A 24,478-nucleotide genomic window follows, 5' to 3' on the forward strand; every position below is an offset into this window, starting at 1 on the left:
TTTCAAAAGGTAATAATGTCAGGAAAGTTCATGAACAGCATTAGGGCTTCTGAAAAATAATCAAGGTGCTTCTGGTCTAAAGACAGATTCCAAGCCAATGCATGGCTGGACTACCTGCCCAGTGTCCAGGAGTTACTTTCTCGGGGTCTTCTCCTCTTTCAATGCACGAGAAGTTCTAGATTTTCAGTACACCAGTGTTCTGTCCCCAGAAGACAATAATATCTTTTTTAGCAAGAATTATTGTTTTGATTTTGATCCAAACTTCTTTCTGCTCAAATGCTAGCCTTAATTTCGTCCACTCAGTCACCGTACTCATTCAGTGCCACTTCTGAGTGGCACTTTATTTTTAAGATAACTTACTTAATCGGTGTTCATTTATATCCGTACCCAACATTTCCAACCAAATTCTCACACTTTTCATTTAGAACTACTTAATTCCTTACAGAACTTCCACTGAAAACATTTTAATAGCTCTAGTTGTCATTCTCCAAAGGGGTTAAGAAGAACGGATCCAATTATTAAAGTAAAAAATAAATAAATAAAGAGAAACAGACAAAATGAGGCTACTGCCTTCAAAACTGTGCTATAATTTAGGCCCTGTTTATCTGACAAAAACAATTCCAATTACAGCAAAAATAAATCATGAAGAGTATAAACAGACACTCTTCAAGATGGTACAGACACACACAGCTAGCTTCCTGTTCCAAAATTAAAAAGACCTGTTTCCGGGCGCCTGGGTGGCTCAGTGGGTTAAGCTGCTGCCTTGGCTCAGGTCATGATCTCAGGGTCCTGGGATTGAGTCCCGCATCGGGCTCTCTGCTCAGCAGCGAGCCTGCTTCCTCCTCTCTCTCTCTGCCTGCCTCTCTGCCTACTTGTAATCTCTCTGTCAAATAAATAAATAAAATCTTAAAAAAAAAAAAAAAAAAGACCTGTTTCCAAATTTTTTATTAATATGTCAAATTTAAAATGGCTTGTTCACAAAAATATATTTTATTTCAAAATATGAATTAATTTATAACTAAATTCTTAGTTTGTCATCTGTTTTTCAAATGGAAATGTTTAGATTTTTAAAAAATAACATACTCAAATCTCAAACTCGGATAGTTTTCAGTAACAGCAACTTAAAATAAAAACCTACTGTGAGACCATTGGACATCCACAAAGTAAAAGACACTTGCCTCTATAAAATATAGTTGGTAATAACTTTTTTCCCCCTAAACCTTGTACTTCTAGTTTATCTAAAGGCATGATAACCTGCCTACCTTAGTCAAAAGAGAGGCTTCTTTTTTTTTTAGTGAAAGGCTTTGACAATATCTCTATATTAAGCATTAAAACTACAGCAATGAAATATTATTTGTCTTAAAACTTTCTATTTTAGTAAGTCAAGTTCTATCAAACACTTGAATGAATAATCGAAAACTTATTTCCATAAGACCCTTGTGCAGATTTTTCAGTTCATCTGGACTCCAAAATTGTGCTACCAAACTTCTAGATTCTTTAGCACAACTGGATGAGCACTGCAGTTGGGTGATATTTTAAATAAGCTTATTTCATAAAGCCATGTCTGGAAGCAACGGGCTCGAACCAGATTCTGTAATGGAGCACAATTAAAAGACAAAATAGAGATAGATTTACTTTACGTTAGCCATTTCAGTATATACGGCTATTTGATAGGACACTCTAACAAAATACAGACTACTGGTGTAAAAGGAGGCGGAAGAACACCTGGGCAGAAAGTGATGGGAACAAATAAAGTCAATGTTGATTTTTTCTCAATTACTTTGTAGGGTGAACATGAAAGAGATTTCCATTGTTATTTTTCTAAAAAAAATGCACCTAATTTCAAAGCTCATTTTAAACTTTACACTGCAATGATCTTGGTGGTAGCTTTGGTTATTTTCAGTTAGGAATGAGCTAAAAATAAGTATCTAGGACTCATGCTGAAAGTGGGATTTCCTCCCAGTAAGTGCACAGGCGAATTCAGCCCCTTATCTGACACATGCAAGAGAATATTTTTTAGAGGAATAAAAATACAAATACATTAAAAAAAAATCTAAGATCGCAGACTAGCTGATGAACTCTTTCTTTTCTTCTCCCCATAAAAATTCACTTAAACCAGTTCAATCACCAGCTCCATCTCAGCAGATTAGGGAGATAAGTATTTCAGATTAAAAGTCATTTATTTCTCTGCCAGCCAGCACCCACAATGAGCAAGGCACTGGGCCAGAATTTTCTAAAGGGAGTCTTTTATGGCTGAGAAGAGCAGGCTTAAAAGTGTGATTCTTTTATAATGAAAACTGTTGTGATCAAGATTTGACTTTAGTTCCTCAGCCTAGAAAGCACATTTTGAAGGCAGCCTCGGCAACTCAACAGATTCTTGATTTCCAAACTTCCCAAGAGACTGCTGCGGGGTCAGGACCGCAAAATACAAACCTCCCAACAAGAAGATGCTTTAAATCCCACTGCCTCCTTGAGAAGCATGCCCTACGTGGACCTGTTAACTTGATCATATGGAACACTTAGTTTAAAAAGACCTATTTCTTGTATTTGCATTCAGGCTAGTTGAACAATGTCCTTACAATGCTGACTGCACATGAGCAGCCACAAAATGAAGCATCACTTCCCCACCCCCTGCAAATAATATTTCTAATGACTTCAAACTTCCATTAGGTTGATTTAAGTGGATTATACCTGGAGAGGGGGAAACACTTGCCACAGACATAGCATAAATATTCAGTTATTTAAACTTACTTCAGAAGATGGAAAATTTTTATCAAAATCCTATTAAATCAAAACCACAAATTTCTTGCACAAAATTATTTCAAAATTCTGACAAGGTACAGTGGGGTATGGGATAGAAAGGCATTCTATAAATTTTCAACACACTTTGAGGGAGAAGAATCTGCTAGGTTAGAAACATGAAATAAAAGGTATTTCTTTGAAAAATTATATATATACATACAAACACACATATATACACACACACTGACAGAAAAGAGGACTGGCAAAAAAAAAAAAAATTGACAAGACCATCTACATTAATTTAAAGCAATTTCAAAATTAGCCTGGGCAAATAACTAGTTACATTTAAATACAAACTCTTTCAAGTAACAGTTATGATTATTATGGCATTTATTCTCCTGCTAGCTACTTCAAGAAGGCTAAATTTAGCCAACTTCACCAGGAGTAAGCCTGAGTCCACATTATTTTATTGCGCTAAATGTGCTTCTTTGTATATCATGATTATACTATCTTCTGTTCTTTTTTAGATTTCCTAAGCAATATGTGAAAAATCTATGTATCTCATTATTTTATTCTGGAATGCAAAGATAAATAATGGGCTTTTAAAGATGGGGAAATTTGGGGCACCTGTTTGACTCAGTGGGTTAAAGCCTCTGTCTTTGGCTCAGGTCATGATCCCAGAGTCCTAGGATCAAGCCCTGCATCAGGCTCTCTGCTCAGCAGGGAGCCTGCTTCGCTCGAGCTCACGCTCTCTCTCGCTCTCTCTCTCTCTCTCTCTGCCTGCCTCTCTGCCTACTTGTGATCTGTCAAATAAATAAATAAAATCTTTTAAAAGATGGGGGAATTTATAAAGCAAAGGTCCCCACAAACATCAAACACAGATATGAACCATTATACATTAAATAAATGCATTCACTTAAAAAAAAAAAAAAAACCCTTATATGTATCTAAGTATATATAAAGGAACGTGCCTTATAGAAAAGCTAAGTTTCTCATTAATTCTCAATATAATAGTGGAACAATGCCTAGAGTTAATGAACTTACAGAGTTAGGGGAGAGGAAAAAGAAGAAAGGTGACATTCAAAAATCACTGTCTTTCTCAAAATCTGTATCTTTTTCGGAGTTCACCCTGCAGCTTGACATCACACAGAACTCCAAAGCCAACGCCTCTCAATTCCTAGTCTCGAAATGCCATACTACCAAAATCCCCAACCCTTTCTATACACAGAAATGGAACTGTTTTCATCTCGTTTTGTATACTCCATGAAAGCGGTGCTTACATACGCCCTGGTGAGAAGTCATCAGCCCTTTCCAGACACTGTTACACTTTTCATCCATTAAAACTCCAGACAGGTCTGTCACTTGAGTTTCCTAAGTTACCAAGATAACAACGGCACTATAAACATGAACACTCTCATTTCTAAAGAGACATTAGATAACCCAATTATACACTAATCACCAGGAACGTGACTAATCACATGTTCACACCGAACACATACACAATCCCTATTACCAATCAAACTCTGAACAGCAAAATCAAAACTAAGTGGCTATCTTGATACTATGTTATAAATCAGGTTAACGTAAAGGTTCCTTACTCACGAAGTCTGTGAAACCACCCTTCCAATTAAAATAATATTTTTAAATATGTGCAATAACGTGAAATGAAGAAAAAGGGTAAAACAGACTTGCCAACTACAAGCGTAGTAGTTAGTGATACACAAAAGAGTCACCAATGCTCACATATAAATTTGAACAATTGTATATCAAGTGCCAGCCTTAAATACATGGGTTTGCCATTATAATTAAAGAGCTGACATTAATATTCAAGTGTTTCATCTCTTTAAAAATAACAGCTGTGCTGTCCAAAGAGGTGCCGTTAGTCACAGGTTTGAACTGAGTACTTGAAATGTGGCTACATCAAATTGAGAAGGGCTGTGAGTGTAAAACATACACCAAATATTTCAAATTATAACAAAAAAACAGCAGGCAAAATAACTTGCTTTCTTTTTATATTGACTTTATGTTCTTATGCCATCATGGATTACTTTAAATATAACTATCGTGGATTTCACCTGTTTCTTTTTATTCTTCTATGTGGCTATTAGAAAATGGAAAATTAAGTACGGGGCTCATGATAGGTTTCTATTGGGCAGTGCTTATCTATAATGTTTACAGGCCTGTTTTCATCAAAGCCACTGGGTGACACTGTTTCTCCACTAAACTGATACAACCAAAGCAATTGCCTGGCAGAGGAAAAAATCTCACATACCCAGACTCCCACACATGTGCACACGTGTGTACACACACACACACCAATAGACATAATGTACTCTTTAAAACTATTCACAGGATGAAACTTTCTTAAGATAAAAAACAGAAGTACATTCAAGTAACTTTATTACTATCTCAGGTTGGAAGAACATGAATGCATTTAACTAATTTTATTACTATCTAAGCAAGTCAGCTATACTTAAAAATCTTTAATGGTCATTCTGATTCCTTGATAACAAATGACAGCTCTAATCAAATCAAACAGGGAGAAGTTGTTTAGTTTGTGAGTTTTCCCAGCTAGCTTCCCACCTTATAAATGCTAATGTTCTTCAGGACCTCCTCTAATATTACATCCTATTTACTTACATTTTAATGGATTCCTGAGGAAACCATGCAAAATAACTTAGGTGAACAAAAACCACCAGCTGTTTTTGCTAACAAAGAAATGCTTTACTGATGTGCAGATTACTTTTTGCCTTGAATTTTGAAAGCCTGAACATTTTGAAAAAGATTAAAAAACTAAAACGAAAACAAAAATCAATAGTCAAGCCACCAAAGCACACTCATCTTTAATGAGATAAAGACTCCATAGGGCGCCTGGGTTGGCTCAGTGGGTTAAGCCGCTGCCTTCGGCTCAGGTCATGATCTCAGGGTCCTGGGATCGAGTCCCGCATCGGGCTCTCTGCTCGGCAGGGAGCCTGCTTCCCTCTCTCTCTCTCTCTGCCTGCCTCTCCATCTACTTGTGATTTCTCTCTGTCAAATAAATAAATAAAATCTTTAAAAAAAAAAAAAGACTCCACAAAGTTAGACTTTGCAATGCAATTGATATTCATTCACGGGACAAAGTCCTAAATGATACATTCCAGAGGCTGCCTGGTACTACTATTTGATAACCAGAAAATTCACTCTAAGGGCTCAGAAGAGTTTTGCGTTATCTGTCCATTCAACAGGTTTTACTCAGTTTTCTAATTCTGAATGAAAATTTAGAGTCCGTTTCATGTGTAAAACCACAAAAGATTCTCAGGCTTAAAATCACCAGCCTGACTCCTTTGCTACTCTCCTTCCCCAGCAGCATATTCAGGTCCAAGAGAAAAATGGATAAAAGCCAACATTTTGCCTCAGGCCGGCTACATACATTTTGGTGAGTCTCCCTCAGTTTCCTTCTCTCTAAAATCAGACTAATTTTAGTCTCTTAACTACAGCCTGCACAGAATTGAACATTCTGAGATCTCACTGCTACCAGTTACTGGAAGCCAGAAACTACCTCAGGATGTGAAAACAATCATTGTACTATTATATTGAAGTATATAACTTCCTCAATCCTGCAATTTTTTTTACCTGTATTTCAGAAGTACTATAAAGGTATATTAACCTTTATTTCCATTTCAAATAAGAAATTCTGTCACCAAAATGTAAAGTGGCTCAAAATCTAAAAACATTTATTTTAACCAGTATGTGTTGAGGAAGTTATTAAAATCTATGAAACTAAAGACTTTTACCCCAGAAAAATGAACAGATGAAGAAATGAATGTTCTGGATCTAGATTTAAAACCTACTCTAAGCTCTCATACACATTCCTTCAACTATTATCTAAGAGGCCCTTTAAGCTATTTTACTGATTTCCCCTTTCCTCATGCTGACCTCTCAACACCCTAACTAGCTTCAAGCTCTGGAGAGGTGAGAGCTATCCTCTATCTGCATCATTTTTAGCATGAGGCCTAATACATAGATAAAATGTGTCCATATGACATTTAATAGTTTCACTGACCAAAGACCTTTATGGATAACATTAGTTAAGTGTAGCATCGTTTTAAGAAGACAGTAGTATACTTTAATGGTGAACACATATGGCCAACTAGTATTTTTGACAATTATTATCCAATAGATCTTTCTCTGAACTACAAGTTATACACATCCTCAAGATATTTTTCTTCCAAAGAGCAAAGCTATGTATTTAATGTTGACAACAGCACAAATATATTCCCAGATTCAAGTTAAGACAACTCCCTAGGAACCTTTGGATAGTGGGGGGAGAAGGGGCTCCTTTAAAAAAATACTACCAAGAGTAAAAGTATATATAAGTAATTACTAAAAGAATTTAAATTCCCACATCAAGGAGATAACATTCATTTGAATACTAATAAAGCACATCTTTAGGTATAAGAATATGGACATGTCTGAACCGTCTGAGTTCATTCTGAACTCCTTAATAGAGCTTCATTAAAAACACGAATGTAAAAAGCAAATATAAATTGAGTTGTCAATCTCATGTACCTTGAGGGCTATTTAGAGGGTGCAACTAAAATTATCACACAGAAGAGAAAGAGGAAGAAGAAGACTCTGTTGGGATAAAGACAAAAGGCCAGCTAAAGAAACAATTCACCGCAAACAGGTAGGGTTATGCGTCATTTCAAGAAGCCAAAGAAACTTGTGCTATGCAAAGGCCCTGCGTCCACATGTCAAAATCTCTTAGGAGACCACATGTTACAACAGTTGCATTGATCACCCTCATACATCCATGAGATTACACCTCACAATAGCAATATTTCCTGAAAAATACAACTCCTGCCCTAAATCCAAGATAAACTCATTCTTTCAATAGATTGTGTAATACAAGCTTTCGATGAAGTCTATGCAGACTCTGTGGGGATGTTATTGGCACCAACCCTATTAACTGAAATCTTATAATATACAGAAGTATTTCTAACTCAGAGGTTCATAAACAACCCGCTTCCATCCTATTTAAGTGAGAAGTGAAATTAAATTTGGCAAAGCCTTTATTCAACCAGAGTCCTGCAAAGATTATTCTTCTCAAGAGTTTTATTTCCTAATAGAATACAACAAATTCACACAAATGTCACCACAGATACAATGAATGCTTTTTCATGCCAGTGTCACTCACCCTAGCCTGCCCGCACCCCCTGCCCAGGATTTTCAAAATGTATTTCATACACAGAGTCACTGTTCTGGTTGTTTATTTAATTAACATGACAGCCCGGCATACACAGCATTTCTTTCAGTTCTACAGTTTTAACTTTTTACACTTTAGACTCAATACAGAAAGAGTAAAATTACTGTTTGAGTCCTTCCAACCTCTGTAAATTTATATAGATTCACTGACTATTTCTGTCAGTTAAAACAGTTTTTCAGTATGCTTTAAAAATCTATATATACAAAGTAAAAAAATCACAGTTTTGTCCCCACACACACAAAAAAATTATTTTCCCTTACCATCCCCAAGGGGTAAGAAAAATTTTTCTTCTTAGTGTTTTCAGAAGTTGACATTAATTCATTTTAATTCTGTTAGCCAGTCATATATAATCAATATTATCCTTTGTATCACCCTAAACGGAGTTACACTACTGAAATGTGATAGAATTAAAAATCTGTAATTGTTTTTGAAATGTATTCAATTTGAGAAACACAGTAGGTTATACTGAAATGTACTTAGGAACTTAAGGGACAACAGATTATTTTCAAAAGAAATACTTCTGTATTTTATATCCATGGTATAAATATAAGTTATAGCTATTCAGATAGAAAACATAACAAGCCCTGTCATGTGTCTACCATCAAAAGGCATTTCTATTTCTCATATTTTTGTTATAGTGTTATTGTTTTCTCATTTGAAAATATCTTTCTTACATCAATGATGAAAAATTTGATTCTATTTTTGATAACCAACCATCAGACTCCTTTACATTCCTACAAAAATCTATTGTTGCTAAAGATGTTTAATTAAAAGTGTTAGGGAAATACTCATGGAAAACATTTTGATTTTTAATTACACAGGATAAAGCATATAGCTATATAGTTCTGACAGATATTGTGTCCGTCAGAAAGAATTTTGTCATGAAGTGCAACAAACACATTAATGGAGAGAGACCTATACCTTGTGTTTACTTCATGTGAAACCATAGACAAAACTATGACATTCTTAGCATGTAATTAAAGTAAAATGGCACTGGCGTGGAATGTTTCAAAGATGAATGTGCAAGGTGGTTCACAGTAATTAGTGAAGAATAACGAGCCAATCACACTCTTCGATGTACAAAGAGAATAGAAACATCCCTTCAAATACAATATCCAAATGGTAAAAACTGCGTAATTAAAATATTGAGTTAAAAAATAATGTATCTATTAGTCATACAAAATATCTAATAATTCAAGAAACTCTAAGTAGCTCTGTATAGTGCAGTATTTCGATGATACAGTAATGGACAAGTCTGTCCACCAAAACAGTACAGTTTGACACAATGATCTACAAAGTCAGCCTGAGTCTCGAGAATATTGGACCGGTACTACTCAACTAAAAGCCTACAAATGCTACAAATGCTACAAACTTTTCTTTCCTAAGAGTGAAGATACGTTCACTTATATTCACAGACAGACCCAGCATCAGATGAATTCTGTGACTGAAGACTAGACCTATTTCTCATTTCTTTGCTGAAAGCCATCCTTGCCATCCACACTGCAAAGTTCATTTCATATGCAATATCCAATCCAGAGACTTAACTGCGGTTTAGGAAGGAAGGAAAAAAGGGAGGCAAATATCTCTGTCAGTTGCTTTCTCTCATGAGAATTTTATCACCCATTCTCCTTTAACCTTTTAGAATGGAGTCATTGAGGAGAGGTAGTTTATAAGTGGCAACTACTGTTCACACAGAGGAGAAAAGGCTGAAATTCTCTCACCTTTAAACCTCACAATGAGCAAGGTCCAAATAAGTTCTCAAGGGGCCTTTCCCAGGCTTTCTGTGCTTTAGGTCTTTACACCTCTATTTAAAATTCACTTGTTGCCTGAGTATTGTCTTGAATTGAAAGTAGTCATTCTTTCAGAAAAGAATTTCTAATCAGGTAGCATTCAGGGCAGGGTTATAGATGTGTTTTATAAGTATTTTGATTCTTGACTTCATAAAGTCTGCAGATAACAGTGTATACTTTGCACTCTTAACCAGAAGTTTGCTTCCTTATGATAAAACAGATAAGACATTTACTATATAGCTCCTGAACTGTTCACACAGTTAGGCTAACGTATGAGACATTGCCCTATCTTACAAGAGACTATTCCAAGTTACTTCCCACCCACCCCCCCACGCAATTACACTCAGCAACAATTTTAATGGGCCACATATAAAAAACCGGTCTTGAGTAACACACACACACACACACACACACACACACACACACACTAACCGGGGCCCTCATTAAAACTTCAAGGATCTAAATTTCTGCTAAATGCAACCTTGTTTTTCCATCAACCATAAGAGATACAGTCTCTCACTTTAGAACATTCTTTATAAACACAGCCTTTAAAAAAAAGTGACCAAAGAAAATGACCAAAATAGATTACAAATGTCCAGTTCCAACAGCACTAATCAGCAAAACATTTAAAAATGCAATGTTCAGTTATTTTCTTACAAATCTGCAGATTATCTGAATTCTCCATTTATCAATCCAAACCAGAGAAAACCAATAAAAATCTGCAGATTAACTAACACTGCTGGTGAACTCACCTAAATCACCTTATCTTAAATCCACCTTTAACTTCTTCTAAATGTTACATGGTATTTCGGAAATTTAAGAGGCTAAATGACATTAATTTGAAGTTATTTATGATTAAATCACAGATTTGCCTTACAAATTATGGTTCAATTCTGTAGTGATCACATCACATTCCTCTTTAAGTTAAAGAAAAGTTGTCTAAATATAATTAAACTAGCAATGTTTTCATTTAAAAAGACATTCTCTCTTGACACTTTGAAAAGAAGTTAAACTGTGTTTTCCCCCTTATCAGTTTACCCTTCAATATATATCTTTATTATAGTGATTTCCAAACTTCTAACAAAACTCAGTGTCCTGTTTTTAACTTCACTTAGAGTAAGCTTATACCCAAGAAATATTTGCTTTATCTAAACAAAAAGCTAAATAAGTACATTAGTTTTAAAACAAACATTGAGACCATGATGCTGTCATTCATTCTGCTAAATCATGTCAAACAACTACATTCTGTGTAATCAACTCCATTTCAAAAACAAACTAACCACCACACCATATGGTGACTGCTATCTAAAGGATTCTCCACAGAATAACCTATTAAAAAAAAAAAAAAAAAAAGCTTACTACATCTTAGGACATTCTCCCACTCACTAAAGTTGTCATAATAGGGCCACAGGTAGGCATAAATTTAAGTGGGAAAAGTGTAAATTTCCACTTGCTGAACATAATCAGCTCTCTACAACCCCCACACGCAAGTGTCACATCTGTCTGGAGTAGAGAAGCAGACACTTAAGAACACCTTTTCAGAAACAATTTGTATTTAAAATTGGGATTTGTACTTTTATGCCCTTTATAGCAACTATATTCCATGGCCTTAAAACGCTTACTGATGATAAGGAGATTCATCCCCAAAATTCATTAAACTTTTTTCTAGGACAACTTCACTCATAATTCTAGATTCCTCCTCTCCTTCCTGAGAGATTTACAGCACCAGCAATGTTGGAATATTCTCCTGAATTAATATTTCCTGTGTAATCTGTAGAAATCCACTAAATTTCTCAACATTCACTTATGTACTCAAAAGAATTTTTTCTTTTTTTAGCTGACACCAACAGCGCAGTTCAAGACTTTGACAAATTCTGCAGTTCAGACATATTGTTCCCTAAATAGAAGCTGATTATCAGGATACAGGACACATTAGCATGTAATAACCTATGTCCCCCAAAACAAACTGGGCACCACCAAACGCAGCCTCTTCCAGAAAGTGTGTATCAAGCCCTCACCTGCAAGCATTCCTTCTTTTTACTTCCGAATCTTTTTAATGACTTCCATAAACGCTGACTTGTCACTTTAGAAGAAAGTTTATCAAAAGTATTGAAGTTTATCAAAAGTATTAAAGTATTAAAAGTAAAATCCACGTGTTGAAACATCACCCACTGCTTAAAAAAAAAAAAAAAAAAATCTAAACTGGAGGATTTCTGCTTAAGAAGACTAGGAAGGGACCCAAGCGTAGGGAAGGTCCTACGCCAGGTGTAGCAGATCTAAAAAGTGGGCCCAGGTGTGGAAGACCCTGCAAATGCTCTCTAGTTTTGTTCCTTATTGTTCCTGTTGTTCAGATTAGAAAATACTGTGCGAGACGGGGAGAGTAAGTCTCTCATTTACTACTGAGTCTGAAGTTACACCACTTTTTTTAGACTATCTTCCCTTCAGTTCCCAGTACTCGGATTCCCTCCACTTTGTGGCGAACCCCCAGCGGTTCAAGTCCTCCAGAGAGGCGAGTTCGAGAAGCTTGCCAGGGCTTACCTGTTCCCTCGGTATGCAGGGCAGGGAGGTCCTACGATGCGACTTGCTGCTGCAGCCGGACATCTCCGCGGACACCACGGAGCTGGACCGCCTCCTCCTCTTAAACACGGGGGTATCTTCCCTGGTCCCAGCAATGAGCTGGGACCCGAAATGCTCCCTCGGAGCCGCCCCCGTGGACTGCGGCAAGATTTGCTCCACGTACCTGGCCAGGAGCAGCCCCAGCACACCGGCCAAGTACGCCAGGTACGGTCTCCAGGCGACCTTGAACCTCTCTAAGGAAATGAGGGACACGGTCCTGACCGCGCTAGTCCAGGCGATCATGAGGACGCCCAGCCTCAGCCTCAGCACCAGCCATGTCGCGGCGGCCAAGCAGCTGAGCACCACCCCCGCGGCCGGCAGCGACAGTAAGTGATCCTCCCCGACGCCCAGCCCAATCTGGACGAGCGCTTCCCCTCCGCAGCAGGCGGCCAGCAGGGCGACGGCCAGAGGCAGGCGCACCCCGGCGCGCAGGAGGCACAAGCCCATCCAGAAGAAGGCACACACGAGACTGAAGAGCAGCGCCAAGGGCTGCAGCCAGGGGCTGAGCGGCGCGCCGCCCCCAGGAGCACCTCCCCGCAGCCCCGGGACGACGCCCCCTTCTGCGCCCGGGGCCGCTTCCTCCGCCGCCTCCCAGCGCGCCGGCTCGGGGCTGATCTCTCCGCGCGCCAGCCTCACCAGCAGGGCCAGCAGAAAAGACAGGGAGCCCGCGCACAGCGCCGAGGAAAGTTTCCGGGAACGCCCGAGCGGCCGCAGCACCAGGTCTCCCCAGCGGCGGCCGGAGTCCCGCGACCGTACGAGGCCGGTGCCACCAGCGGGACTGTCCGGGCCCACCGCGGGGACTCGGGGTTCCCCACCGCGGCCGGGCTGGTCCCCGACCCGCGCGGCGTCGCGGAGCGCTGCCATTGTGAGCCCTCCTCGCGGAATCCCCCGGGTTCCCTGGACGCCCCCACCCCGACACGTGCCCGCGCGCACCCTCGGCCTAATCCCCCGTCGGACCCCCTCCTTCTCCCCCGGCCCCCAAGCCACCGCGAGTGTCAGCTTTCCAGTAACTCCTGGAGAATGCTGGATGCTCCAAAGAGACGCCTTCAAGTTAAAAGCTAGCACAGGCAGAAACGATCAGACTTCCTCCTTTTCGCTCTTGGAAAAACTCTTAAAAATTGTGCTCCACCCCCACCCCCGATTTCTATCCTCCGGGGTCTCTGCCTACTTCAGGATGTTAAAGCTTGCCCCACGCGCGGGGCGCCCGGGGGCTGCAGACGCCGGAGGAGCCGGGGGCGCAGGGCGAGCTCGGGGCCATGTCGGGCGCCGCTGGCGCTGCGCTGCTGCGCGCCGGGCCGCGGCCGACGGCGGTGCCCCTTCTCTTCCTTCCTGCGGCGCTTTCTCTATCACTCTTTCTCTCTCCTCGGCCGATCCTCCCCGGCACGGGCCCAGGAAGCCAGCCGCCATTCCCCGGGGCAGACAGCAAAGCCTCCCCTGCGTCTGTCAGTCCAGCTCATGGCAAAGGGTGGAAACAAAATGGAAATTGGGCTGAGAAATCACCGAGAAGTTGCTAAGTCCCGTCGGAAAGAGGCACGGTCGGAGAGGCTAGCGGCAGCCGCTAGGAGGGAGGGAGGGCGAGCGAGCTGGAGAGGAAGGGAGGGTGAGAGGAGAGGAGGGTGAGAAGGGAGAATGGGAATTACTTTTTCCCCCTTCTTTTTGGTGCGACGTAGGTGGTGATTTGCAGTTTTGCAACAGGGAAACGAGTGGAGAGGACAGCTTAAAACTCTAAAGAAGCAGGCAACTGGAGTGATCCGCAATTCCGCTTGCTTGCTTTCTTTAAGGCAACTCCCTAGGAAAGCTTTCCCAGCCCAGCTCCCGCCCCGGAGGAGGCGCTGCTCTCAGCTCCTCGCTCCATCCCCGAGATCGGGTCCCGCGCTTCCAGCTCGCGGGAGAAAGGTTTAGGGAGGCCGGTCCTCTACCCAGCTTCCCGAAGCCTGGGGTCGCGGGGGCCTGTGGCTGAACCTCAGGCTGAGCTCCTAGGACGCTAGGAAAAAAACACTGTCCTTGGCTACATGGCAGGTGGTGGAAACCGACATACTTCCTCCTGTCATTAAAAATGACAGCCACAATTCAAAGATGCTTCTTAGCTCCCAAGTCAGTTACAAAAGCAAACCAATTTTAGGTGCCACTGTAATGCTTTGGCCGCTCCTACTGTAAGGTCTGTTTGAAACAGAGAACACAAGACTTTCCCATTGTTCCAAATGCTGGAAAAAATCTCAACAAGTTACCAAAACCCTAATAGCATTATTAAATAAGGCTGGGGGAGCATTCCTCGTTTACAAATAGTTACTTAAAAAGTCTAGGGTCTGAGAGTTATTAGGTAACAGCTGTTGAGAGTGGATGGTAAATACACGGAGATTAAGTGACCCTACCTCAAGAAGGTTTACCAGATTAAGCCTAAATAGCCAGTCAGAAAGGAAATAAATATCAAGGGGGAAGTGAGGCCCGGTGGGTTAACACGAGGAAAGCACTGAGAAGCCCTGTCCGGTTGTGAAATAGTGCGTCTACGTAAAAAAAAAAGCTTGTGAGAAAAAAATCAGGACCATAGCTAGGAATGTTTACAAGATGCACCATCCATGCACTGTAGTAATGTAGTATCTGAGAAACTAAAGAAAAAATTTTAAACTATTTTTTTGGCAGTATACGAAAAATAATTTCATATCTGTTCAATGGGCTTTTAAAAATCCATCAATGTTGCGAGCTAGTTCCTTTTTTCACTTAGAACATAAGAGTATGACAGTCCACTCTCATACATGTTTAATACGGGTACTTTAGAAGTCATTTGTCTTCACTAATAATATTAATAATAATCCAATTTTGTCTTAATTATCTTGACATTCCAGGTTAAAGTGTGTTTCTAGCCTGGAGTATTTGGATAATTGGTTCAGTATGCCATGGTATTTTGTGTGTAGAGATGAAGTAATATAAAGAAAATCCAAAGGAGATATTTGAGATAAAATTAATTTGTGGGGGCATGGAGGCAGATAGCTGAAGCCTTAAACTTAGCTTCATGGGAAACAGCCTGCTCTCCTTAGAGGCAGGTATTAATATTAATTTATGATACAAATGGATATGAGGAGCCATGATGATACAACTCTCCATCAGATGTCCAAACTGTACTATCAAAGGGAGCACAAGTTGGGCAGGCAGTCAATGGTGCTGGGTACCATCTGTTTAATAATTAAGGAAGGAGAAGCAGCAGTGTCTTTGCCAAAGACAAATGAGCCCCCTAGCATGCACACATACTTTTCTGAGTTTCCTTTTTAGATATATGATTCATATGCCAGAGCCTACCTGGAACAGTTCAGAGTGAAAAACCCGGATTGGAAAATCACGCTACTATCTGTCAGCATCAAAAATAGCATCTTAAAATGAAAACTATGGCATGTATCAAGGTTGGAAAGCAAGGCATAGTGAGGGAAATATTAGAATATTTCACTTTCTCTATCCCTTACCCCCACAATAATCTCAGTTCTTCAGAAAGAAAAATAACAAATCATCATAAAAACTGAATATGTAAAAGATAAAATGTAGATTTTTTACAAAATTGTCAACAGGAAAAAATAAGAATAGCATTTGTTCACGCAGTAAAGCAAGAATACTAGGTCTGCTGTTAAACGGACACTCTTGAGGTGTTCAATGATGTCGCAGAGGTGATGTCCTGGCATCTGGCTTTCTCCCCATTCTCAACAAAAACCACAACCAGAAGGCTATTTTTCCCACACAAAGGAAAGAAGGTAGATGCAGTCACTCCCTTCACCCTCACGGCTACGTCTACGTAGCAGTGGAAGCAGATGATCGAAAATAACAAATACTCTTATTAGAAGAGAGATGCAGAAAGCTACAGCACCATAGTGAAAGAAGTGACAAAGATCATGCAGATTATATTAAATGAAGACCCAATATATAACGTGGACATTGAGTACTCACCAAGAAATAAAACTGCTCATTTTCTATACCCAGCAATGAATCCTAATTCAAGAAAGTGACAATGCAGCCAAAGGATGAAAAAAAAAAAAAAAAAAAAAGCACACACAGGAAATTAGCATCCAAGTCTTTCTGACCATATGTTGGTGTGTTCTCTATCACATCAGTTTTTCTTATTGATAATATCAGTAACTCTATGTATATGAAGATTCCTAAGTGAAAAGCATGCTGATTCCACATATGCAAAACAATTTATCATTATTTGGGAGACTAATGAAATATACATATACACACATATGTATTTGTATCCTTATATAATAATTTCAATTCCCAGAAAATGGAAAGAAAAATTCAAGTTTGACTTGGTAAAGCTCTCTACTTAGCCGAATCTAGCAACAGTGTTTTCATTACTACTTTGTGAAGAGGATCTAGAAGTCAACCCCATGTTATATCATTTGCCAAATATAGTTATGCTCAAGGGAATTCTGTTAAATTTTGAAAGTTTATCCTCTGTAGCAGGGGTTTGCCCATTCCCCACTACCTACCTGACCTCTCTGCATATACATCAAATGGGTATCTGGAATATAATATATCCAGAACAAAATTCTTGCCATCCTACTCCGTCCCTGCCCTTCCACCAAGCCCCAAGTACCCGAACTATTTCTCCTCAGTCCTCCCACCCACAGGAAAAAGCATAAACACCCATCTAGTTGCTTGGGCCCCAAGGGGGCACTGCTCTCAATTCCTTCTTTTATTTACCTTACTTTACTCCCAATCTATTAGCAAGTCTTTTTGATTCTGCCTCTAAAATATATCTTGAATCTATTATCTGCTTTTCACCATCTCATAATAACCAACCAAAGACATTTGATTAAATGCCTGATTTTTTTTTTTTTTTTTTAATCTAGACATCTCTGGCCAGGACATAGCAGCCAGAGTAGGAATTTTAAAATGTTAAGTCAAATGATGCCACTCCCTGTTTAAAACCATCCAGAGACTTCTCATTGAACTTGCAGTTCTCATAGCCACCTATAGGGACCTTCATGATCTTTGCAAAACCACGATTCTGTGCCCTCTCCTATTCTAATTCTCCTGCTTCACTAGTGCAACCCTGTCCGTCAGAACGTTCTTCAGTGCAGAGAACATACTCTGTCCAATATGGTAGCCACTAGTCACAGGAGGCTTTTGAGTGCTTGAAACACAGTGCCACAGAAGAACTGAGTTTTTATACCTTTTTTTAATGCATTTTTAAAAATTTTTTAAATTTTTTATTTTTTTCTATTTTTTATAAACATATATTTTTATCCCCAGGGGTACAGGTTTGTGAATCATTAGGTTTACACACTTCACAGCACTCACCATAGCACATACCCTCCCCAATGTCCATACCTTTTTAATTAATTTAAAATTTAATAGCCTTGCGTGGCTAGTGACTTCTCATGGGGGGTCCATCTCTTGCCCCTCAAGCCATCGTTCTGTTCTTTATCATGTCAAATTGAAAATCCTACTTAGGACCATAATATTGACAAACTTCACTTAGCTGCCTCTTTCTGCTCCATCAGTTCTCATCTTAAACATTATCATTTTAGGAAGGCTTTTCTCCTAAACATCTTATCAAAAAGTCTTGGATCTCTATGTGCATAAATACATTTTGTCATTCACCACCACACAACCCTGTTGCATTCTATTTATAGCACTTACCACTATACAAAATGGTCTTGCTCAGTTATTTGTTTTCTTGTTTATCATGTATCTCCCTTCACTAGGGTGTAAGTGTTATGTGAACAAAGGCCACAAACGTCTTTGTCTTCTTTGCTGTGTACCACTAATGACCAGGAGTGTGCCCAGCATGTGGTAGGAGCTCCATACATACTTGCTGAATACAGTCTTGATGAATGACAAAGTCAATGAATAAAGGATGAGAGAATAAAAGGAACAGATATCTTATCATCTTATGAAGTCCTAAGTTAAAGACAAACTTCGTATGTTTATACAACTAATTACACAAGTAGACAGATCCCTCAAAATCTTCACTGAAGATTCTGCAGCCTGGACTGGACTGATAGGCAGAATCATGCAACAACACTTTTTATGGAATGTTGATCTAAAAAAAAAAAAACATTATATAAGTTACTCATTTATAAGAGAAATAGGTAATAATCAAGGTTTTGAAAACTTTGTATGGATTCTCAGAGGAAATATCCATAATCCACAGCAGTTTTTCTGGTAGGAACAGAGTTAAAAAAAAAAAACAATTTAACCGTATGCATTTGGGTAGCAAATTTCAGCTGAGAAAGGAGGAGTAGGGGATATCTAAATAAAAATTACTAAAGAGTCATATCTTACATCATGATTTATGGCATATCTCCCACTCTTCCAATTAACACTACTTTAGGAGTTGAAATCAATCTAAAAAAATTAAACATTTTGCCAAGATAGACCTTACTAAACCTCATTATCCCACACCTAGTCAGGGGGGAAAAAAAAAGCATAGAAAGCTTGTATCTGTTAATGTAACATCCCCCTCCTTCTGTGGAGTGCTGCCCCTGTTTAATTTCCAAACAATTTAAGTAATAGCTTTGGAAATACAATTGCGAACTTGCATAGAAAGATAAGATGGGGCCTGGGTGGCTCAGTCAGTTAAGGGTCTGCCTTCAGCTCAGGTCCTGATTCCAGCATCCTTGGATCCAGTCCTGCACTGGGCTCCCTGCTGAGCAGGGAGCCTGCTTCTCCTTCTCCCCCTGTCCCTCCCTGCAGTACTGCTTTCTCTCTCTCTCCAACACATAAATAAAATCTTAAAAAAAAAAAAAAAAAAAAAAAGGAAAGGAAAGAAACTTTATAAGAAAAAAAGCAAGGGATGAGAACAGATAGCCCCGACACAACTGTTACTAACAGAACATCAGGCTGTCCACTGTACAAATCACCAGGACAGCTGCCTTTACTTTCCGTGCCCTCTAGATCCACGTGGTCTGACACAGAGTTGGTGTTTTCTACAACACGCTTTGGGTGCTGTTAATTCCTGGCCCCACCTTTCTAAACAAATTGTCAAGGAAATCAGAGTGCTGCCCAACCTTGTTCACTTTGTGGCACATGCAGAAAATAATAATATTTGTCACAATGGATTTAAGGGACAAAGCCTTTTGTAGACAAAGGCTTCAGGCACAGGGCCTGAGGAGATCATAATCTCAGACACAGCACAGCTCCAGTCAGTGGCACTTTATCTGGGAATTTTTGAAACAGCTAGTAGCTGATTCACTAATAAAATATAACTCGTTCTTCTGAAGGCTGTTACCGTAAACACTGGATGAATCTCAAGGTCTCAGTCGCTTGCTGACTACCATACTCATCTTTCTTAGCCCTTCCTTCCACTCATTTCCCCATAATTTTCCTCAGTTGGTCTCCAACACAAATGCATGATTTTTTTTTAATTTTTAAAAAAAATTTTTTATAAACATATAATGTATTTTTATCCCCAGGGTACAGGTCTGTGAATCGCCAGGTTTACACACTTCACAACACTCACCATAGCACATACCCTCCCCATGTCCATAACCCCACCACTCTCTCCCGATCCCCCTCCCCCCGGCAATTCTCAGTTTGTTTTGTGAGATTAAGAGTCTCTTATGATTTTCTCCCTCCCGATCCCATCTTGTTTCATTTATTCTTTTCCTATCCCCCAAACCCCCCACATTGCCTCTCCACTTCCTCATATCACGGAGATCATATGATAGTTGTCTTTCTCTGATTGACTTATTTCACTAAGCATAATACCCTCTAGTTCCACCCATGTCATCACAAATGGCAAGATTTCATTTCTTTTGATGGCTGCATAGTATTCCATTGTATATATATACCACCTCTTCTTTATCCATTCATCTGTTGATGGACATCTAGGTTCTTTCTGTAGTTTGGCTATTGTGGACATAATGCATGATTTTTTTTATCTAGTTCTAAAATTTGGAAATGAGACATATTAGGTATGATTTGTAGAATAGATATGATCCTGGGGCACCTGAGTGGCTCAATGGGTTAAACCTCTGCCTTCAGCTCAGGTCATGATCTCGGGTCCTCGTCAGGCTCTCTGCTCAGCAGGGAGTCGCCTTTCCCTTCTCCCTCTCTGCCTGCCTCTCTGCCTACTTGTGATCTCTGTCTGTCAAATAAATAAATAAAATCTTAAAAAAAAAAAAAAAAAAAAGAATAGATATGATCCTGGCCAGGCCTAGAATCCAAATCTTTCCTCCCAAACAGTGATGTGCCCCCCATCCCATCAGTTCTTCTCATTGATAACATTAGTAACACATCAGTAAGACCAGTAATTTCAGTAACTCCTCTAGACCTGTAATTCTTCAAAAAGTGATTATGTAAGGATACAAATATATATTTTGTTTGTCTCCCAAATAATGACAAATTGTTTTGTGTATGTGAAATCAGCCTGCTTTTCACTTAAGAGTCTCATATACATAAACATCTAAAGGTGATGCTCTGTATAGAAGTGAAGACTAATCACTTTCCTTTCTTGAATTCTTGATACCATCCATGTCTCAACCTCAGGGGACAAGGGTATTAAGGAGGAAGAAAATCACAAGTCATGAGAGCAGGGCAGAGTAACTGAGTCAAACAGAAGAGCTGGGAATGCGTCTATTGTACATCTATTTCTATACAAATAGCAAAATACTATAAAGAGTATGAGTAGTAAGAGCTGTAAAACTGCTTATATTGCTATTTTAAAGAAGTTTTTGTTTTTGTTTTAATAAATTGTTCCACTTCTCTGCTTTCACACCATCCATGTGACAGTCTTAAATGAATCTTTCTGGGATGATTCAAAATCTTGTAGTTTCTCAGACCCATCATTATGAATAGCAATTTTCAATTGTGTCTGGAGAAGTAAAGTAAATGGTAGTAGAAAAACGGGCGTTGGACTGAGAGTGAACTGATTTCTGTTCGGTAATAATTACTTTAAAAATAACCCTGATCTCAAAATACATGCAGTATGTTGGCTAAAGCCTGGAAGTAATAAGGATTTACTCTTGTGCCTTATTCTTCAAGACCATTCACTTTAATTTCAAAACAAAGCGAAAATTCTCTTCCAGGAGAATCCGGATAAAGCCACAAAATATAAGATATAAGGCAATCAAAGAAACTAAATATTTTGTTGTTGGGACAAAGGTGGGTAGAGGGCATGTAAGAGGGGAAGAATTGCAGGGATTTTCAGTAACATCAACTTAATGAACAAATTGCAACCCATATTTACTAAAGTCTGCGATAACGGGCTTCTCTATTAAAGGGACACCTCAAGTGCTTTTATAAAGAGGAATGAATTTCACCAAAATTTAAAAGGAATACATGATAGCATGAAATAAAAATCTACTTTGGTGGAAGAAGTAGAAGAAAGTACAGTGCCCACCAAATAAATTATCAATAAATTGTCTGAGATTGAGACAAATACTGCCTCCTGAACAAATACCACCATTCTACCGCTGCTACTGATGTACAGAGCATTTTAAAATGTTGGAATTTAAGGATCATTTGTGTTTTCAATTAGAGCATACTTACAGGGAAAAATTCATTGGTTACTTGATAGAAAAAATATATATATAGGTATAGACTATTTCTTTTGATATTCCAACACCACTGAATTTTAAAGTTATTTTTTTACTAAGTTACAACAGCACCCAAACTTTTTTGTGCATGTCCTAGCAAAATGCCAGGAAAAAATTGTGCATAGCTTTGGTCTATAAATTTAATCCCCTTTTATATGAAACCTATTAGTGTGTTGAAAGATTAGTAAAGTGTTTTTACCCTTCCTTATCATTTTGGAGGAAATCATAATCAGCCAAATGTCTATACATATTATATCTCAATAAAACTGGGGTGGCGGGAAGCTTCCCCTTTCATTGATGTAAAATCTGCCTCTTCTCAAATGTATTTACCAGTTCTGCTTTAGGGGAAATATAAAATAAGACTTTGTTAGTTTCCATATATAGCAGCATTCAAAATATTTGAAATCTTTGTGAAGCCTTATTTTCCTCAAGAAAGAAATTCCCCATTTGTAGAACTATTTATCGGACAACATGGATTTTGGCCCTCCAATATTTCCATAGTCTTCATACCTGCTTATCAGCAGCATTCTGGAATGCTCTAGGCCAGATTTTGCTGATAAAGAAGAGAACAAAACACTTGTATTACTTCTCATGATCATAGATACATGTGTTTATAGGACTATAACTTAAAAATATGTCAACTGTGTTTTCCAGCTATATTCATCTTGTTATTGCTCATAGTTCATTTAAACTACCAGAATTTCAAAAGTAAATTGCAGCAAGAAATAGCCCTCTCATTACGTGTTATTAATTCTTCCACTGTGCACTTTACTCAAAAACAAGGGTTCCCTAGGTAAAGCAGAATTCCCAGTGAGGTGTGTTTAGAGCTTAAAAAGGATATTTCTCAGAATACTACTCAGTAATTAAAAACAACAAACTATTGATACACACAAAAACTTAGATTAATCTCCAGGGACTTGTGCTGAGCAAAAAAAGCCAACCACCCAATGTTACATATTGTATGATCCCACTTATATAACATTCTTAAAATTAAAAAAAAAAAAAAAAAGTATGCCCTTAATGATTGGCAGATGTCAGGTGGGGGTTGAATAGTTAGGAAATATGTACAGGCTATAAACGTTCAGCTGGCCCAATCATGGTGATGCTGAATCTGTTTTGTATCTTGATTATATCGATGCTTATATCCTGCTTGTGAGATTGTACTATAGTTTTTCAAGATGTTACCATTGGGGGAAACTGGGTAAAGGGTATGTGAATTTCTAAATTATTTCTCACAACTACATGTGAATCTATGTTATAAGAAGAAAAAAATTAGGAGTGCCTTCATGGCTCAGTTGGTTAAGCATCTGTCTTTGTTTCGGGTTGTGATCCCAGTGGCCTGGGATCCAGTCCCACATGGCTCCTTGCTCAATGAGGAGCCCACTTCTCCCTCTCCCTCTGCTGTTCCCCCTGCTTGTGGTCCCTCTCTCTGTCAAATGAATAAATAAAATCTTCTAAAAATTTTAAAAAAGAAAAAGAAAAAATTATATTTTGCATGGTCTCTGATACTACTAAAAAAAGAATCATTGTTACTTCTGCCTATGCTTAGGCATGTCATTTTTATTTATTTATTTATTTTTTTTTTTAAGATTCATTCATTTGAGAGAGAGAGAGAGAGAGAAAACATGAGCAGACAGGGGCAGAGGAAGAGAATCTTAAGCAGCCTCCACACCTAGCACAGAGCCCAATGTTGGGCTCCATACAGCACCTCTGAAATCACAACCTAAGCTGAAGTCTAGAGTCATGTCAGATCCTTAATGGACTAAGCCACCCAGGCACCGCATGGCATGCTGTTTTTACAAATGTGCTGGTTTTCTCTGTACTGCTCACACACTGGAATTCTTTGGATGTTTGGTTAATTTGTTATGAAATAATTGCTCAATAACATATAAGTGAAATTTAAAAAATTAAAAATACAAAGATTTCGTCTTTGGCCATTATAAAGCAGTTTATCCTAAAAAGAAATACAAGCTCAGGTTTCTACTGCAATCTGAAGGGAGAGTATATCTATCAAAAATTTTGTAAGCCAAAATGGAGTAAAGCAAAGAAGCAATTATCATTGATCTACTGGAAAAATTCTGAATACTCCCAGGTCTCCAAAATCACCCCTCTTATGCTTTTCTAATACCTTCAGAAACATTTCACTAACGGATGGACGAATACATTGAGATAAAGTACATATGCTCCCAGACACAGGTCAAGGTTGTGGTGGCTTAATGCTGAGACACTAAACAAGAGTCGGCGGGAAGGAGCTCACCAGTGCTGCTCCCTGCTCCGGGCACACACTACCTCTGTTAACCGCTTGGCTCACAGACACAGACACTGAACGTTATTTGCACTTCTTGCTTTTTCATAAAAATGAAAATCCTCTGCGGATGTCATTCAATTAGTGAAAACAGGGACTCGTGTGGGTCTTTTGGAGAAACAAAGTGGTGTATCACGAACTTCAGGGGACACTTGTATTTAAATATAGTTTCAGTCTTTGCTTCCGAAGATGATTTATTAACATTGATCACACAAAATATCTGAAATGGGTAGAGAGGATAATAGCATCCTAA

The 24,478-nt window shown here is 38.9% G+C and overlaps 1 protein-coding gene across 1 annotated transcript in view; it reads right to left on the reverse strand.

Annotated features, from left to right (window-relative positions):
* PDE3A (phosphodiesterase 3A) overlaps positions 1–13,358 on the reverse strand; it is a 318,877-nt gene extending 305,519 nt beyond the window's left edge. The window contains exon 1 of the mRNA XM_059185916.1: positions 12,316–13,358. Within this exon, the coding sequence (XP_059041899.1) occupies positions 12,316–13,257 (942 nt within the window). The 5' untranslated portion in view covers positions 13,258–13,358. The remainder of the gene's footprint in view (positions 1–12,315) is intronic.
* Between the last annotated feature and the right edge of the window lie 11,120 nt (positions 13,359–24,478).

The sequence above is a fragment of the Mustela lutreola genome, chromosome 8, assembly GCF_030435805.1.
Source record: "Mustela lutreola isolate mMusLut2 chromosome 8, mMusLut2.pri, whole genome shotgun sequence".
Taxonomy (NCBI): domain Eukaryota; kingdom Metazoa; phylum Chordata; class Mammalia; order Carnivora; family Mustelidae; genus Mustela; species Mustela lutreola.